Source organism: Phascolarctos cinereus, unplaced genomic scaffold, assembly GCF_003287225.1.
Source record: "Phascolarctos cinereus isolate Bilbo 61053 unplaced genomic scaffold, phaCin_HiC Scaffold_2;HRSCAF=192, whole genome shotgun sequence".
Classification (NCBI taxonomy): domain Eukaryota; kingdom Metazoa; phylum Chordata; class Mammalia; order Diprotodontia; family Phascolarctidae; genus Phascolarctos; species Phascolarctos cinereus.
In genome coordinates this window covers 324,813,252-324,832,587 of record NW_027555625.1, presented here as the reverse complement: position 1 = coordinate 324,832,587, position 19,336 = coordinate 324,813,252, and the positions used below count along the sequence as shown (strand labels likewise).

At 39.5% G+C, this 19,336-nt stretch overlaps 1 protein-coding gene across 4 annotated transcripts in view; it reads right to left on the bottom strand.

The window, feature by feature from the left end:
- The window catches only part of SAMHD1 (SAM and HD domain containing deoxynucleoside triphosphate triphosphohydrolase 1), a 55,377-nt gene that overhangs the window by 14,951 nt on the left and 21,090 nt on the right, over nt 1-19,336 (bottom strand). For all 4 annotated transcript variants that reach the window (XR_002326884.2, XM_020998818.2, XM_020998819.2 and 1 more), the window contains exons 7-12: nt 15,974-16,129; nt 10,409-10,509; nt 10,181-10,289; nt 9,279-9,370; nt 6,140-6,255; nt 3,639-3,778 (exon numbers count right to left, since the gene is read on the bottom strand). Coding sequence is in view for 3 of the 4 variants with exons in the window: in XM_020998818.2 (XP_020854477.1) it covers nt 3,639-3,778; nt 6,140-6,255; nt 9,279-9,370; nt 10,181-10,289; nt 10,409-10,509; nt 15,974-16,129 (714 nt within the window). In the remaining variant the exon portion in view is untranslated. The remainder of the gene's footprint in view (nt 1-3,638; nt 3,779-6,139; nt 6,256-9,278; nt 9,371-10,180; nt 10,290-10,408; nt 10,510-15,973; nt 16,130-19,336) is intronic.

Genomic DNA, 19,336 nt, shown 5'->3' with positions numbered 1-19,336 from the left:
AATAAAGCCTTGTAATTTCAAATATAGTTCTATTTTTCTGTTCTATTATGTATATGTAATCCCCAGTCTATCTTGTATTTCTTAAAGTTCAGAACAAAATAAATAAAAGGGTTTTTTGTTTGTTTTAAAGAAAAGACTTATATGAATGGATGCAAAATGAAATACACAGAATCAGAACAATATATGCAATGACTACAATATAAATAGAAAAAACAACACAATAGTTAAAACTGAAAGCTAGGAAATTAGGACTAGGGTTAGGCCTAAAAGAACAGATATGATACGACATCTCTCCCCTTTGTAGTGGTGGGAGCTGATCACGAATCGGGTACCCAGCATGTAATGCTAGACTTTTCCATCTGCTGGTTAGTTTGGCTGAATCTTTGTTCCTCTGGAAGGGGGTGGGAAGAGAGAATACAGTGGAAAATGTAGATGATATAGCAGCTCTTTTTGTGGTGGCAAAGAATTGGAGATTGAGAGGATGCCCATCAATTGGGGAATGGCTGAGCAAGTTGTGGTATATGAATGTAATGGAATACTATTGTGCTGTAAGAAATGATGAACAGGCTGACTTCAGAAAAACCTCGAAAGACTTATATGGTCTGATGCTGAGTGAAGTGAGCAGAACCAAGAGGACTTTGTACACGATAGCAGCCATGTTATGCAATGACTAAGATTGTTAAACTGAACCTTTCTCAGCATTATGAGGATCTAAGACATTTCCAGAGGCCTCGATATGGATAATGCTGTTCACATTCAAAGAAAGAACTATGGAAGTCGAATCGCTATCACTTATTTTTACCTTCTGTTGAGTTTTGTTTCCTCTTTCTGATGGTTCCTCGTATTGGTTTTAATTTACACTTACAACTTCACTAATGTGAAAATACGTTAATGGGAATGTAAATGTAAAGGCTGTAACAGATTGTGTGCTGTCTTGGGGAGGGTGGGGGGGGAGGAAAAGGGAGAAGAATTTTCAACTCAAAAGCATATGGAAAAAATAAAAAAATTTAAAAAAATGTAGATGACATAAAAAATTAATAAAATTGTATGTAAAAATCTTTTCCTTTAAGGCCTAGTTCAGATGCTACTTTCTCCATAAAACCATCTAAAATCGATCCCTCTCCCTCATCCCCCCTATCCCCAGACCAAATTCAGCATAATCTTTCATTCCTTAAATGTTTTAAAGCACTATGAATGTCTCCTTTGCCCCTAAGGTTTCTTCTTCCTTTTCAATCTATAGCCTATCTCATTTTCTCAGACTTATTAGGGCACCTGTCCTATGAACTCTTACAGGATATGTCATTTAAGAAAAAAACCTTTGTAATCCCAATGCCTAACAGTGCCTTAAATGTGGTATGCATGTAATGTTTATGGAAATGAATTAAGCATAGTATCTCAGGATGTTCTAAGGCATCATACAAGATAAATGTGGTAGTTCTTCTTGGCAAGGCAGGCGGACACACTGTTGCATACACGGTCAGATAAAATTACTATACTAGTTGTTTTTAATTGTTTTTCCTTGTTATGAGAGGGTTCAATTTGGGAAAGGAGGAGGGAATATTCAGAAATAACTGTGATGTAAAAAACAAAGTCATCAATACAATTTAAAAAATAGATTAATTGAGGGAATTGTGGGAATTGAGTGAACTTCAATGACTCCAACTTGTGACTCAATTCTGGATCTGGTTCAGGCCCCTTTCTATTCAATTACGAGTCTAGTCTAATTTCCATCTTGTGAGAAAACTTTACTCAATTATGAGAATTATGAAAAAACCAAATAACTTTATTGCACTGTTCGAACCTAGCCCTGCATGGCTGGCAAGCTGGACCACCTCTAATCTCTTGCTTGGAGACCCTAAACTAAGGACCTAGGTTAAGATACCAGAAATCCAATCAGAACTGAAGACTGATACAAGAAGTTTTCTCACAATTACACATCTTAAGCAACCCCTAGGTCTTATCTGAAAGCTGGCCCTGTATTGGTCAGCCAGGTATTGTTTCCATGTTCCTCTGACTATATACAGACACCTCTTTTTCTGATTTCAGGGAACTGCATCTGTTCATTCTCCTTCTCCCAACCTGGAAACTCCCTAATCTTTCTTTCAATTATTAATCAGATTATCTAATAGTTTTCTTTTCATTCAGTAGTCTTATTTGTTTTTAATACATAAGAATCTGTGTCGCTACATATTCAGGGCCTTTGGACTTTAAACTGACTGGGGAGTCCACTGACCCATTTATTATGCCTGTTTTGCCAGTAAATCATACAGCTCTGATTTCTTCCTCAGTTATTGTTAATTTTCTGTCACACAACAGATAAAAGTAGAAGGGGAAGAAGTTTCCTATTAAATGCAGGAATAAAAGGAACCTGGTGAAATGTGGGCCCAGTACCTATGCAGTGATATATTAGTTACCACATGAGAAAAATATGACAAGAGATTAAAGTCTTTTAAAACTGAGTGTGGGGATCTCGGGGCATTTGGCAGCATGGCCCCCATCTTTCAGGATTCTGGCTTATCACACTGACTGGTGACACAGGAGCCCTTGAACTTCTGAAAGCTTCATCCATCATTCTTTTATCAGTACATTTAATTCAACTCAGATCTACTTGGCTGCTTGCAATGCAGAGAGGACACTCTACTTAAGGTCTGTGATCAGATGGTTTGGGTAGACAACTAACAATCAAGATGGCAGTGAAGTTTGAGGAGCTCGGCTTCAGACCTCGCTTGAGGGCCGAGATGGGCTAAGATCTCACCAACAGCTTAAAACAGAGGAAAGACGGTATAAACCAGGCGCGACACAGATACAGAGCTATTTTCAGACTGGTGTTTCGTGACCTAGCTCATGATGCAAAATTCAGAAGGGAAAATGGCATTACGAATTCAGAGTCTTTTTCAATATAGTCTTAGAAGGACCTAAAATGCCATTGAATAGATATAGAAGGGCATGCAAATTAACCAACAGCAACGAAAAAACTTTTTAAAATTTCAGAAAAAAATGCACTCAGTGACACTGGTGAATTCCGGCACTTACACATGCATTGCCCAGGCTGGCCTTTTCTAGTATAAACCTAACAGCAAAACAAATTTAGGGAAAATTTGTCTCCAACTATTTTGGTAAGTAGGTAGAGTCACTTCTGTCTAATTGAAAGAGAACTCTTTGAGGTCATCAGCTGGCAGAATGAGATGTGGACATCTAAACTGGAAAACATTAGAAACAGTCCAAGAGAACAGAACCAGACCGAGAAGGTTATCTGATTTAATATAGTTAAAGATTTTCTTTGATCACATATTATTTGATACTAGAGAGTTAGGATGAGAACAGCTACATTAAGAGGACCACTATTAATGATCTATAAGTCAGAAACCCACATTGTAAAATTTAAAATTAAGGTTTGTGTGTATAATTTGAAGGACTTTAAAGCATCCCATTAATGTTGAGAGTTACCATTATCTCATAGACTCTTTTTTTTTTTTTTTAGTAAGGCAATTGGCGTTAAGTGACTTGCCTAGAGTCACACAGCTAGGAAGCTCTATATGTCTGAGGCTGGATTTGAACTCAGGTCCTCCTGACTCCAGGGCCAGTGCTCCATCCATTGCACCACCTAGCTGCCCCGAGTTACCACTATCTCTACTTACCATTTTAATCTTCTCTTCCCCTGTTGGCTGAGTCTCGCCCACAAACTTGTATAGTTTACGACATTCAACTTTGTGTAAAATCTCTCGTGCCTCAGCCAATTTGGGATCACTAGAGTGCAAAATCTCCAGAAAAATGTTATCTGGCAAAATCAAAACAACAATTCATATCCTACTATCCAAAGCCCAATAAATCATCCAGATGTGTAGGAATGATGTATTAATAATTTTCTAGGAATTGCTAAGAATTCGTCTTGTGTTTTAACAAGTGATCTTCAAATCTAGGTTCCTTAATTTATGCTCTACTACAGGCACCAAAGTCCACAATAATACATTTCTCATCAGTTTTATATGGTGATGGTAGTGCCTATCATTCACATAGTGCCTTTTGTTTTACAAAGTGTTTTCCTCATAAAGCCTAAGGCCTAAAGTGTTATTATACCCATCTTACTGATGAAGAACCTCAGGCTCAAAGAGCCTGAACAACTTGTAATGTTGGAGCAAGGACTTGAATCCTAAGCCCATCACTCTTCCTACTCTCCCATTTTCTATCTCTGATACAACATTTCTCATCTTTTAGAGCTACTACCAAATCAAGGTTTTTTGGGTTGGGGAGAAGATGTCACTGTCACTTATTTTTCCAGTATTCCTTTATGACTCATCACAAGGTGAGAAGAAAGCAAGGTTCTGATAATGATCTTGTGTTAGGGGGTTTCTTCTATGGGTCCTGAGGGTCCATACTGTCTTCCTCTAATTTTTGTTTTCAAAAGAAAGAACAATGGTTAACTGTAGCTTTCTAATGAAGCGTTTTACATTTCTGGTCAGAGCAAACTAATGCTCTTCCTCTATAACAGAACGCCTAGGAGAGACGCTCATCGGAACACAGGGACAGTCTACCTCCTTTTTCATGGCTTCAATTGTGGCAGGGGTCTTTTTTAGATATCGGAAGCAGGGAGGAGTTGAGGTCAACATGACCTCAATGTTTCTTCCCTTTCACCACCATGGCTTTGGTATATGATGTGTTACTGGCACCCCTAGTTGGATCTTGGAGCACAGTTTCCTATAGAAACAATGTTATATATGTTGGGCATGTGGTTAGACCTCCATTAAAGTTGTCTTACAATGATATGGAAATGACTCTACACAGCAAACTTTTTGCTGTGAGCACAGTCTCTGGCAGGTCCTACGTTATGCAATTCAATAAACATTTATTAAGCACCACGTCTATGTGCCAGACACTGGAATACATAAAGAGGCAAAAGACAGTCCCTGTCTTCAAGGAGTTTACAATGTAATGGAAGAGACAACAAGCAAACAGATATAGAAAGAAAGCTATGCACAGGAAACGTTAGGAAATACTTAGGAGGGGAAGCACTGGAATTAAGAGGGGCTGGGGAAGGCTTCCTGTAGAAGGTAGGATTTTAGTACAGACTTAAAGAAAGTCAGGGAAGTCAGGAGAGGGAAAGGAAGAAGAGCATTCCAGGCCCAGGGGACAGACAGAGAGACTGCCCAGAGTCGAGAGATGGAGTGTCTTGTTCATAGAACAGAAGGCCAATGTCACTGGATTGAAGAGTACATCTGAATGCCAAACAGAGCGTTTTGTGTTTGCTTCTGGAGACAACAGGGAGCCACTGGAATTTACTGAGTGGGGGAAGGAGACAATGACATGATCAGACTTTCATTTTAGGAAAATTCCTTTGGTGGTTCAATGGAGGATGGTGGACTAGCGTGGGGAATGACCTGAAGTCTGTGATAATCCATTTGTGAGGTGATGAGGGCCTGCACGGGAGCGGTGGCAGTGTCAGAAGAGAGGAGTGTACCCTCAAGATGCTGCAAAAGTCTGAGACACAAAGGCTTCCGATGCGGACCAGTGATGGACTCCATGTCTGTTGTACAAACCAGCTGAGCTAAGCTCAGATACAGGCATCAATGGAAACTTGGCTACCAAGTGATATTTGTTTTTTTGGCAGCCAAAATAACTTCAAAAAAACGGTCTACTGAAAGCACCGAAAGACATAGCATTTTAAGCTTTACAAAGCACTTCACATTTCATCTCACTTGACCTTTACAACAACCCTGGGAAGTCGGTGCTGTTATTATCCCCATTTTACAGATGAGGAAACTGAGGCAAACTTAAATTAAGTGACTTGCCCAGGGTCACACAGCTACTAAGTGTCTGAGCCAGGATTTGAACTTACATATTCCTGACTCCAAATCCAGCCCCCTATCCACTGCGCCACCTAGCCGCCATATTGATTAAATCACACATCTTCTGAAGTCTCTAAATACAGTTTACAGGACTTCTCATTTTTGACCAAAATACATTATGGATTTGATAAGCTTTTATTCTTGGCCTGGGAATCTCATTACCACTTATAATATTGTTTCTATAGCAATCACTTTTTGAATCTGAAAAAAAATCAACTTAACCATCTTTTGATCGACTTCTAAATTGGTGACTGATTTGTCTACTTTGGATCTGGGTTGAACATTCTAGATCTCACCTGTAAGTTTAGTGTAGGCTTCCATATCATCAATTGCTTTAGAAAGCTTGTACTTTTTCCCCTCAGCACCTTCTATTTGTATGTAGGGATCTGCTTTAAGGAAGGCATCTGTAATCCTGTTGAGAATTAATTTACACAATGTATGAGTGATTCTCTTCCTTTCACTTCTGGGTAGGGGACTATGGGTGTGGAACCTTATGCAGATGCTGTCATATCATTTGGAACTCAAATTTTTTTTTTAAAAAAAGTTTAAAATTGTTTTTTACATGTAATTGGAAAACATTTTTGAAAAAAGAACTCATTTCAATTCTTAAGTAATTTATTCCTATTTCTTGGGACCTTTGTGCATGAAGACTGCTTTTTCTTAAGAAAGTCCCAAGGAAAAAGGTGCCTCTGTCACATTAAGTAACCAATTATCAGCACGCCAACCTTGTAGACTTGTGTATGCAAGTCCAGGAAGCCTTGAGAAAACGTCACAAAGCATCAAGGCCAAAGTGGCATGACAATTAGTTTGATCACAACACAGAATGAGGAAAATGTAAAAATGGAGATTAATTTGACCAAATTTAAAACCAAGGTCAAGGGGTCTGAGTGCTATGAGCCACAAGATCAGCTAATGCCAACAGCCAAAATGTACTAAATGTCTGAAGTCAGACCAAATACACCAGCCAGCAAATGTTAGTTATAAGGGTGTTAACCTGTAAAGGAAGACGAAAAGCTGTCAGCGGACTAGAGAGATGTAAAACTCAAAACTGAAGCTTTACTACTGGTAATCTCAGCAAAAAGAGTTGAAATTTAGTCTTAAAACTAACTTTTATTATTAATTTGGGGAGGTCAGTTATACTGGCTCCATCTCCTATGACACTGCAGAAGGATTACCAACTTCCCTGCTGACAGAAGCCAGCCAACGGCAGCTATTCCTTCTCTGAATTAAGTATTGGTTAGCTCTACCTCACTTGTTTGATCTATTCTAACATTCTGATAAGCAATTGTGTTTATTATGTTGTTTAAAAAAAACCCATTCAGTTGAGCAAAACTAAACCACACACCAAAAAAGGCTAACATGATGGGCAATGTTCCACACACCACAGTCTCCTACCTTTGCAAAGACGGGATGGAGGTACCTCCCATAGCTCTGCTGGAGGCCAGGCTTGATCATTACAATTTCATAGCATTCCGTTTCCATTTTTTTTGGTCTTTCCATTTTCATTGCTGCAGTTATTGTGTTTATTGTTTTCTTGGTTCTACTTATTTCACTTTGCATCATTTTGCCTTCCTTCCACGCTTCTTTGTATTCAAATTCGTTGTTTTTTTATAGCACAATAACAGTCTGCATTTTTACACACCTCAACATGTTTTAGCATTACCCAATCAATGTGCATCTTGCTCCCTGTTCTTTACTACTACCAAAAAGTACCACTATAAATATTTTGGGGGCATATAAGGGCTTGTTTTTTGTCACTGATCCTCTTGGAATATAAGCCTAACAATGACACCTCTGGGTGGGGTCATTTTAGTTACTTTTTTAGCATAATTCTACATTACTTTCCAGAACAGATAAACCAATTATTCACAGCTCCACCAACAATGCATGAATGTGCCTGTTTTTCTACAACCTTTCCAACACTGATTCTTCTCATCCTTTTCCATCTTTTTCCATCTGCTAGACGTGACGTGAAACCCTAGAGTTGTTTTATTTGTGTTTCTCTTAGTTTGGTGGAATTAGAACAGTGTTTTATATTGCTGTTAACAGGTTGTAACTCCTCTTTTGAGAAATGTTTGTTTATATTGTATGATTGCTTATCTATTGGTCTTTTAGTCTTACATATTTGTTAGCTGTCTATGTATCTTGGGTACTAAACTCTTATCAAAGATATTTCACGCAAAGATTGTTCCCCTAGTTGACTGTCTTCTTGTTCTAGTTGCTTTAATTTTGTTTATGTTATCACTTTTCAATTCTAATAATCAAAGTTCATAATTTTTATTTTGTGATTTCCCACTATCCCCTGCTTAATCAGGAATTTACCCCCTTGATATAGCTGTAAAAAGTAACTGATCTGATTCTAATTTCTTTATGGCATAATAATAACCACCACCACCATTTATACAGCACTTATTGTGTGCCAGGCACTGTGCTAAATGCTTTACAATTATTATCTCATTTTATCCTCACAACAACCCTGGAAGGTAGGTGCTATTATTACCCCCATTTTTCAGATGAGGAAATGGAGGCAAAGAGAAGTTAAGTGACTTGCCCAGGGTCAAACAGCCATTATGTATCTGAGGCAGGATAAGAATTCAGATATTCGTGACTCCTGGCCTGCCACTCTGTCCCCTACGCCACTTAGAAGGCATGACATTTACCATTCAGGTCATATCTCTATTGTGAGATATGTTGTAAGACACTGACCTAAAACACAAATTGTGTTGTACTGCTTTCCAGTTTTCCCAGAAATTTTTGTCCAAGAGTTCTCCTTAAAGTAATTGATGTTCTGCAGTTTACTGAACACTTGCTAATCAAGTTCAATTGTTTCTGTGTCTTATCTTAGGAGACACCTAGGTGACACAGTGGATACAGCTCCAGGCCTGGAGTCAGGAAGATCTGGGTTCAAATCTGGCCTGAGATGTTTACTAGCTATGTGACCCTGGGCAAGTCACTTAACCTCCGGTCTGCCTTAATCTACTGGAAAAGGAAATGACAAACCACTCTAGTATCTTTGCCAAGAATACCCCATGAACAGTGTGGTCCACAGGGTCACAAACAGTTGGACACATCTCAACAACTTCTTTATGTAGTCTGTTCCAGTGATCTACTATTTTTTTTAAAACTAGAACTAAATAGCTTTGATGACTGACGCCTTATGATACGATTTGCAAGGGCTTTCTATTTTCCCTTGATTCCTTACTTCCCTCCCCCCCCCCTGTTTCTTTTGCTCTTTTAGATATTCTCTATCTTTTGTTCTTCTAAGTCAATTTTCTCATTAGTTGGGCTGGCTCTATAAACTATCTAAAATATGGCATGCTTTTCATTTCCTCTGAATTTTGTCAGTCTCAAATAGGTCTCAAATAGAACCATGTGCAACATTCAATCCCCTTCGATAAATACACAATGGAAAATTCTGTAGGGCAAATTCCTTACATTGTTTCAATGATGTTGCCAACTTTATGCTGGTAAGCTCTTCGGTGTAGGCAGTTGCGTGTATGGAACATGTCATATAGATTTCCAACTTCCTAGGGAATTGTGAAATAAATTTTAATTTATACAGTGTACAAGTATGAGAAATAGAAAAGGGATAAAGACAGGCACATATAATGTGTATAAGCTTAACAAGGGTACCATAGGATCACAGAATTTGGAGCAAGAAGGGTCTTTAGAGGTGATCTAGTTCAGCACCTTCATTTTAAAAACATGCTCTAAGAAGTAACGACTAATCCAAGGTCACAAGGTGTTATGTAGCAGAGATGAAATTAGAACCTGGATCTTTTGACTCCAAATCCACCTCTCCACTAAACAATGAATAAGATATATGCCAGCCAAGTACCACTAATATAAGGATGATAGATCTGTGATATTCATTGGTTTGCTCATAACTTTTTAATACTTACCCACAAAGCTGACCTAAATATTCTGTTAACAGAACATAATATTTAAATATTTGTTCCAAGGTTTTATTACAGCATAATTCCACGTATGCGCGCATGCAGGCATGCTTGCGTGTGTGTGTGTGTGTGTGTGTGTGTGTGTGTGTGTGTGTGTGTGTGTTTCTCAGAAAGGCAAATTAAACAGTTATGTATGTGACTTCCCCTCACAAAGCAAGACAAATAAATTCAGGGTAGTGAAAATAATCATTCATTAACAAAAGCTGGGAATACCTTCCAATGTTTTACTAATTTTTAAAAGAGCCTTTAGCAGTGCTAAACAAAAGAGAAAATGCCTGAAAGTGCTTACAAAAAACTGTGCTACTCCCCCAGTCCTCAATTTGTAAATGGGAACAACTAAATCCCCTTCTTTCTTGATTGCTTCGGTTTCAAACACTTTACCTTGTCTCTGGTGCAAATGTGTTTCTTCTTGTCTACTTCACATACACGGGCAAACTTAATAAAGCGCTTATAGTCAAAGTTATTTTGAATTCCAAGATGGTGGCAATCCCTAAAAAGATTCCAAAGAAATGGAGCTGAAAAAAGTCAGTAGGAAATATATGCCTTAAACAATAACAAGGAAGTTGTTCATCAAAGTATGACAGCACTTGTGAAACGTTCAACGTGTACCTGGCAAAATAATCCCATTTATCCACATCAATGCCATTGCGTTTATTAGCCACTATTTCATAAAGAAAGTTTTTCTCTTCGGGTCGCCCTTTATACGGCCACTGGAAGAAAACCCAGGGAAGAGCAAATTTAGTCTTAATCATGGATTTATGTTATACTTACAGACATGGCAGCAAAGCAATCTTACAAGAGACAATGATTACCGAGGAGCCTTTTCTGTTTATGTTATCAAATTCTAAAAAGCACGAGAAGTCTTTTACACCCAAGTTTATTCTTTCCCCAACATCACCTCTTAATTATCTTGTGAATAATGAGCATCAACAGGCATGCCTGTAAGTGAAGACAGCCACCATTACCCACAGGAACCATGGTGGTCAGGACTCTGTGATGAAGGCTATGGAAGAAACCACATCAAATTTCTAAGACCAATCAGGAGCTATGATATATTTCTAGGGAATGTATCAGATACCTGTCAAATACAAAGATTTATTCCTAGTGAGTCATATGGTATCTTAGAAAAGGGGTTCTTAACCTTTTGGATGTCATGGATCCCTTTGGAAGTCTAGAGAAATTATGGATTCCTTTTCAGAATAACAGTTTAAAATGCATAAAATAAAACACATAAGATTATAAAGGAAACAAATTTTATTGAAACATAATTGTCAAAATACTATAAAAAGTTCATGGATCCCTTTAGGGTCCATGGACCCCAGGTTAAGGAACTCCATAAACACTAAGGGATTAAGACTTTGGAGACGATCTCTAAGAATTATGAAGTTTTCCACATAGGCAGAAAACTGAGATTGTGGAGGGAGGGAGGTCAGACAACACAGATGCTGTTTTTAATAATACTTTTGATTAAAGGTAGGGACTTCAGAAGAAAAGGAAGGACACCAGAAGAAAAAAGCCAACGAAGCCTATTCAATGAGACTTTCCTGTTCATGGCTTAAGACACAGGATGAAATGCATATAATAAGAACCAGAAAGAATATATTTAGTAAAGAAACCTAGGGGCAGCTAGGTGGTGCAGTGGATACAGCACCGGCCCTGAAGTCAGGAGGACCTGAGTTCAAATGCGGACTCAGACCAAACACTTGATGCTCACTAGCTGTGTGACCCTGGGCAAGTCACTTAACCCCAATTGCCTAAAAAAACAAAAAAACAAACTTTACTAATATGATTAAGGTGACTTTAAACTGAGTGTGTAAGGGAGTGAGCTCGCCCAAATATAAAACCTAACCAGACACCATTAAATACGGAAGGCACAAGTCCACTTCTTGTCAGAGAAGTTAACTCAACCTCTTTTCTCAAGAGGGCCTTTCCGGTTTACTTGTTTTTCTCCCCTTCCCAGCTCCTGCCTTGATGCTAGGGCACTTTAACATCCATGCTGATTCTCCCTCAGCCATTCTATCCACCTCCCAGGTCCTCAGCCTCCTCATATTCCATTACCAGCTCTTCCACTTAGCCCAGCCACACAGAGAGATGATCAAACTCTTCATCTCATTATGACCCACAAGTGTTCTATTTCTTAGATTAAAAAACACTGATATTTCTCTATCTGCTTGTAATTTCCCATCATTCTATGCCTTAGCCCCCAAAACTATTCCTTTTACCCACCACAACCTCCAATCCTTTCATTCCTCACTATTTTCTCAGGCCATTATCCTGGCTCTGACATCATTTTCCTTCCTTCCCAATCTCAAACCTATGGTTAATGAGTTGTACTCCACATTGTCCTCTATTCTCAAAATCCTTTGCCACCTTATCTTATTGCCACTCACGCATTGCCAACCCAACCCTAGATCACTCTCACTATCTACCTCCTTTCCTACTCAAGTGTTATTGCTGAATGTAGTCAAGACGCTGAGATGGCTGGGTTCACTAGAAATTGATGTTACAGCACTTCAACTCCTCCCTCACTAATTCTATATACCACTCCCCCCAGAAGTTATTCCAAACCTCTTTTCTCCTCAAACCTTCCATACCTTCCTATCTTCTAATTCTCTCTAGTAGAGATCTTGACTCATACTCTACTGAAAAGGCAGTAAAGCATACATTTTCTTTGACCCAGCAACACCATTAATATTTATACCCCAGTGATCAAATACAGGAAAAGGTCCCATATGAGCAAAAATATCTGTAGCAATCTTTCTGTAGTAGCAAAGAAATGGAAGGAAAATGGATGTCAATCAAACAGGGAATGGCTCGACAAACCATGGCATATGAATGTAACAGAACTGTGCTGCTGTTGTTCAGTTGTGCCCAACTCTTCGTGACCCTATGGACTATTACCATCCATAAGGTTTTCTTGGCCAAGATACTGCAGTGATTTGCCATTTCCTTCTCCAGTGGATTAAAGCAAAGTGAGGTTAAGTGATTTGCCCAAGGTCATGGAACTAATTCATGTCTAAGGCCAGATTTGAACTCAGGTCTTCCTAACTCCGGGCCCAATGCTCTATCCATTGAGCCACCTAACTGCCCTGTAATGGAACTGTACCTTAAGACATAATGAATATAAAGAATTCAAAGAAACTTTAGAGAACAAATGAACCAATATGAACACATATGATCAGAATAAACAGAACCAAGGGAACCATTTAAACGATGACCACAATAATATAAAGGAATACACCTGAATGCTTTAGAAGTCTGATCAGTTGGGACTTCAGAGGACTGATGGTGACATGCCTTTGAGAGACAGTGAACTCCAGCTGTATAATGAAGCACATATTTTCATATATAACTAATGTTTGGTTTGGTTTACTTGACTGTATTCAGGGAGGGTTCTGTGAGAGCACAGGAATGATTAGGTAGTGATAATGATGCAAACAAAAATCAATAAAACATTTAAAAAGAAAAAAATGATGGCATTCATGGCCAGATGTCTGCAAGAGAGGCTGGATCAAGTGTGGCCAAGAAAAAGGCTATGAAAATGATTACAAATGACTACTATGAAGAATAAACTGAGGAGGAGCATTAAGAGACTGGCGTGCCTGGAGGAAACTCAGGGATGCATCTCTTAATTTAAAAAGACAACTTCAAGAGAAGGAAGCCAGATCAAACTGAGGATCCATACAAAAAGATGATATGCCACTTTAATATTAAGTCTCAGGAAGGATGAAACCCAGAATGATCCAAGTTTCTCATAAATTCTAAAGACAATTAAAAGGACCTTTCAATTTATATTGGGGCAAAGGAGGGATAAAGTCAATGCCTAAGGGAAATGGAATGACAACTAGAAATACAAGGGCAAAACTACTTGACTTTGCTTTTTTTTCTGTTGCTCTTACTGAAGAGTATGATTTTCAAACCCAAAGGCCAGAACAAAAATGGTTAACAGGAAACTGAAGTACCAAGCTAGTAAGAGAGCACCAAGCTGCCCTCAATCAAAAAATGCAATGAGATAATGCAGGTAAGATGCTTCATTCCTAAGCCTGAAGCACTCTGTAAATGCCAGCTGTTTCTATTAAATGTCACCTCACTGAATTAATATATAGTCACTTGGACCGGGAGAACTGCATTCAAGAATCATATAAAAATTTTAGGATGTGACTGCTGAACCTGTCAGTGACATTTAAACAACTGTGGAAACTGGAGAGGAGCTTCAGGGCTGGTGGTGGATAAATGATGCACTTTTGAAGAAGAGGAAAGCAGATTCTTGAAATTCTAAGCTGGTGAGTCTGACCTTAATTTCTAGAAACAGGATTATTAAAGGGAAGTAATGAGAAACATGAACGAAAAGGGGTTCATTAAAAATTGTGTTGAGTAGCTAGATCAACTTCATTTTTTTTTGGATGGGATTATTAGAAAGGCCAATTAAGGTAATATTATAGACACAGAATACTTGGATTTTAGGAAAATACTTGACAAAAGCTCTCACAATATCCCTGTGGACAAGGTGGACAGGTTTGGACTAGAAGACAGAAGAGCAAGATGAGAACGGTTAGTCCAATAAATATCACTGGACCTAAGATGATGGATGGATGGATGTCATTCTGGAGGGATGTTTCTACTGGCATATCACAGGACTCTGTCCTTGGCTGTGTCCTCATCAATATTTTTACCAATGACTTGAAGACAAAGGGAAGACCTACTACAAAAATCCCCCTCCCCATTTTCTTAAGCCTGTCATCCAATCTCTAGGCCATCTAGTAAAATGAAATTCAATAGGGCTAAGAGCAAAGCCCTACACTGCATAAGTATACGGGGGAAGGGGAAGGAGGTACAGCTAAAAAGTTCTTGTAAAAAAAAAAGTCTGGAGATTTTAGTGAATATGAGTCAATGGCATAGTATAAACAGGCCGCACTAACAGACGAAATGTCCAGGATAAGGGAGTTGATACTCCTATTATGCTCTGCCCTAGTCAGACCTCATCTGGAATATTGTGTTCTGTTCTGTGAACCATATTTTAGGGAAAAAGTTGTTAAGCTAAAACCCATCCAGGAGGTGATCATCAGGATGATAAAGGGACTTGAAACCATGCTATATTAGGATCAGCTGAAAGAAATGTTTGATCTGGACAAGTTTCTTTGCTTTTGGTTTTATTCTGTTTTATTTGGGGGGGAGGGGCAAGCAGATATGATGATCATCTTTGAATATTTAAAGGATTATCTTGTAGAAGAGGGTTAGATTTATTCTGCTTGACAGAAGTTTCAGGGCAGTGGATTTCAGTTCCACCGAAGAAAAAGCTTCTGAGTAATTAAAAGATCTATACAAGTGGAATGCATTGCTTTTTGAGGTAAAGTCACTAGTAAATCTTCAATGGAAGGTTTGTAGGACACTTTTTCTGGGGAGGGGTGTCACACAAAACACCGTGAATTAATGCTTTAGGCTGGGTTTGGACTTGAAAAGCCTCAAAGGTTCATCCAACCCTAAAACTATAACTTGTCAGACAGACAAAAGAACATGATGTCTGAAGACAGACCGCTCTCAACAACAGTTCCAAAACCCTCAAGCAACAACAGCATCACTGGATTCTTAGTCTGGGACAAAGCCACTTTGAAAGGGAAAGTTCTCATTTGGACACAGAAAATTCTAGGACACATTTAAAAAATCACTCTCATTAACTCCTACAGGAATACGGAAAGAAAATTTCAAGATAAAAGCCTGTCTCCAAGGACTTTGGAGCATCTTCAAATGTTTCCACTGTTTAGCCTCTTGTAGTTTTCCGTGAATATATCAACTTTCATACCTTTTTTGCATGAGCATCATCATCAAAGATTGACAACTAGAAGGAACCCTATGTAGAACTGAACTGGGGCTCTGAAGAATAAACACTCCTTTTATGGCCAAGGAGTCTAATCTATTATGTGTGTAATTAAGTATTCCTTCAAAACGGCCCCGAATGTAAGATTTTTTACTTTAAAGAAAGACAATCATTTACAGGTAGAGTTTTCAAATTAACTATATAGCTGTACTTGAGTGATCAACTTGGGATCCAACCACATTTTGGAGTGTTTCTAAACTATTAACTCAGTACTTAAAAACTGGTAAAATTAACAGATAAGAAAACATGGTCACTCATTTGAGAAGCATTAAGCAACTCAAACTAGCCAGCTAACTCACCAAAGAACTCTCTACTGTCGAATCAAGAGGTCCTGCGATTTGTTCTTTGATAAAACACATATCTTCTTCTGGGATAAGTCCATACTTCTTCATTACACTTTCAATTCCATTGGCATTAACCAGATGCTCAAACATCTTGACTGAAGCTATTTCATGCTGAAAAAATAAGAACAGAAGACCCTTTCCTATCCGATTTATAACTAAGTCACAGTCCTTTGTCTCTGAACTTAGTTTAGAAATTCAGCTAGCCTGTAAGGAGTTAAGTTTGGAAATCCAGTTGTCTTGTTAATCACTTTTCTATTTTTGTCTCAAGGAATTCTGCTGTCTCCAATTGGGGGCTGTGGGTGGACTCCAGGGAGTCTGATAAAATATTTCTACACCACCGTTTTCCTTCAAGGATGTCTTTGTTATCCAAAGAAGTCTGGTTTACTATCTTTAACCTTGCAGGTGGACTAAAAGAATGAACATTTCCTAAGTCACAGAAGGGAAGGAGGGGGTTGTTGCTAGCCCCTCATTCCTAACTTGCTATCAGTCATGTGTTCCCCATGCCTCAGCCATGTAACCATCATATTGTCCTTGACCCCATGATGTCACCAACCCCATAACCACTCATATTTTTCCTTCCTCTACCCTGTTCTATTCTTTGTTCTAATCTTATAAAAAGAAGCTGAGTCTCCACTACGGAGTCTTTGGCTAAACTATGACAGCCGCTGACCCATTCTACTCGAAGATGTTGTTCAGTTGTTTTTCAATCTTGTCTGACTCTCTGTGACCCCATTTGGAGTTTTCCTGGCAGAGAAACTGGAGTGATTTGCTCATTTTGCAGATAAGGAAACTGAGGCAAACAGGGTTAAGTGACTCACCCAGGGTCACACAGCTACTAAATGTCTGTGGCCAGATTTGAACTCAGGTCTTCCTGACTCCAAACCCAACACTTTATCCACTGTGCCACCTAGCTGCCACCCTACTGGCATGTAGCACTCCTATTAATAAAATGTTATCTTGCCTCAGTCTACCTTTTTTGAATTTCACTTGTGACAGATCCCTGATGATCATGATTGAAACTATTTCTGGTTTCAAGGGACCACGACATTTCAGGGTTTACCACGCCCTATATCAGTGAGCATATCATGTTCTTAAACGCAACCTTATAAGAACATTAAAAAAAAAGAGCCAACAGTTTATTAAACTTTTACCAGCCCACAAAATTCTCCACAAGCCACATTCAGATTTGGCGAAAGAGGTGACACATTTCCCAGAAGTGAGCATTAGCAGCAGTGCCCAGGTAACAGGTCTTGAGTCATCAGGTCTTCCAGACAGGCCTCTCTTTACCAGGCCATGGCCTTCTAGACCAACCATGAACCAAAGACTCAAGGCTCAGCCTTGTCTTCTCCTGTCCTGTGGCCCAGGGGATGATAATAAAATCAACATCTTAGCTGAACCTGGGACAGTTACCCTAGCTACTGGAAAGGGTGGGTTAATCTACCACCCTAGAAGAAAACCTTCCTTCCCTACTACCACTTTCTACACCCTCATGCCCATCTACCCCTACCCTTCCAAAGCTCCTAAATCCCTAAACAGCCTTGCCCGTACTTCCTTTAATCTTGCCGCCTAGAATGTCTGTTCTACCATTTGTTAAAAGTGACCTTCAGGGGCAGGTAGGTGGTGCAGTAGATGGAGCACTGGCCCTGGAGTTAGGAGGACCTGAGTTCACAGAATACCTCAGACACATAATACTTCCTAGCTGTGTGACTCTGGGCAAGTCACTTAACCCCAACTGCCTCACTAAAAAAAAAAGTGACCTTCAAATTATACCTCCTCCTTCCACAGTTGTTCCATTTTCCTGCAATCATGGGTCAACTCAAAACCAAAACAAACTATGATATCCCTGGCTAGTCCCTCCAGTGCCAAAGTGCTTTCTCTCATGCTTACTATCTATGTAATCTGGACAAACTACAACCTCCCTGGGCTTCAATTTCCTCATTTGTAAAATGACAGGGTAACACTCAATGGCCTCTCAAGGTTGCTTTCAGCTCTAAAACCATGATTATGTGACCCTACAAACTCAATGGGCTAAAAGCAAGGAGTTAAGTACCCTCACTGCTCCTCACTTTGATATAAAACAGCCACCCACTCTTTCCCCTCCCCCAACACTCAGTGATCTCTCCTCCTTTCCATCTAGAATGATCATCCTAACCAGACCCTAGTGGCAATTATCTACCAGAAGCCAAAACACTCTCCTTGATTTCTCAAGGAGTTCAGTACCTGGCTCACATGTCCCTACTACTCTTATATCTGGAAACTTCATTAGACATGCTCACATCCCCACAAATATCCCGACTAGTCAGTTCAGCCATCTTCTTAAACAATAAGCATTAAACACTTACCATTTTCCAGGGATTGTGCAAAGTACCAGAGATAAAAACACAAAAGGGAATGATTCCTGTCCTAAAGGAGCTTAAATTGTTCCTGGGAGATACAAAGCGTTCACAGGTGAGTAAATATAGAAGCTCCACCCAACCAACTTGGGGAAAGCAAGGAAGGCCTCCTCTAGGAGGTGGTGCTGGAGCTTTCAATCATGAAAACAGTCAGGAGTTCAAAGCACAGAGGTGAGAAGGGAGAGTATCTGGGGCTCAGGAGACAGTCTATATCTGACGTGGGGAACCTGCAGCCTCGAGGTCACATATGGCCCTCTGGGTCTTCAAGTGTGGCCCTTTGACTGAATCCAAACTTCACGGAACAAATACCCTTAACAAAGGATTTGTTTTGTAAAACTTGGACAGTCAAAAGGCCACACTTGCACCCAAGGACCTAGTGGACCACATGTGGCCTTGAGGCTGCAGTTTCCCCACTTGTGGTCTCTACAAAGGTGTGGAGATAAGAGGATGGGATGTTACAGATGAGGAAAGGCAGGTGGGCCCATCTGACTGCACTGTGAAGTAATCCTCCTAGAAGGACAAGCTGGACCCAGACTGTGAAGGGCTTTAAATGCCCAATACAGAAGTCTGTATTTTATTCCAGAGGCAGCAGGGATCAAAGGAAGCTCAGTTCCCATGATACACCTTCAGTTGGCCTTAGTAATAAAGAGATGATAATACCCTTCATCTCATCATCATTTACAAGTGTTCCTACTCCACAACTGACAACACTGAAATTCCTCTATCTGAACAAAACTTCTTATCCCTCCATCTCCACGTACACTTCACCCCCTCCTGCCCTGTGACTCACAGCAGGGCAGGTAACCTTTGTCTACCTCAGTTTCCTCAACTGTGTCATGGGAGAATATTTGCTAAGCTTTTAGCACAGTCCCTGGCACACGGTAGGCACTTAAGAAACATTCCCTTCTTCTCCCTGCAAACCTAT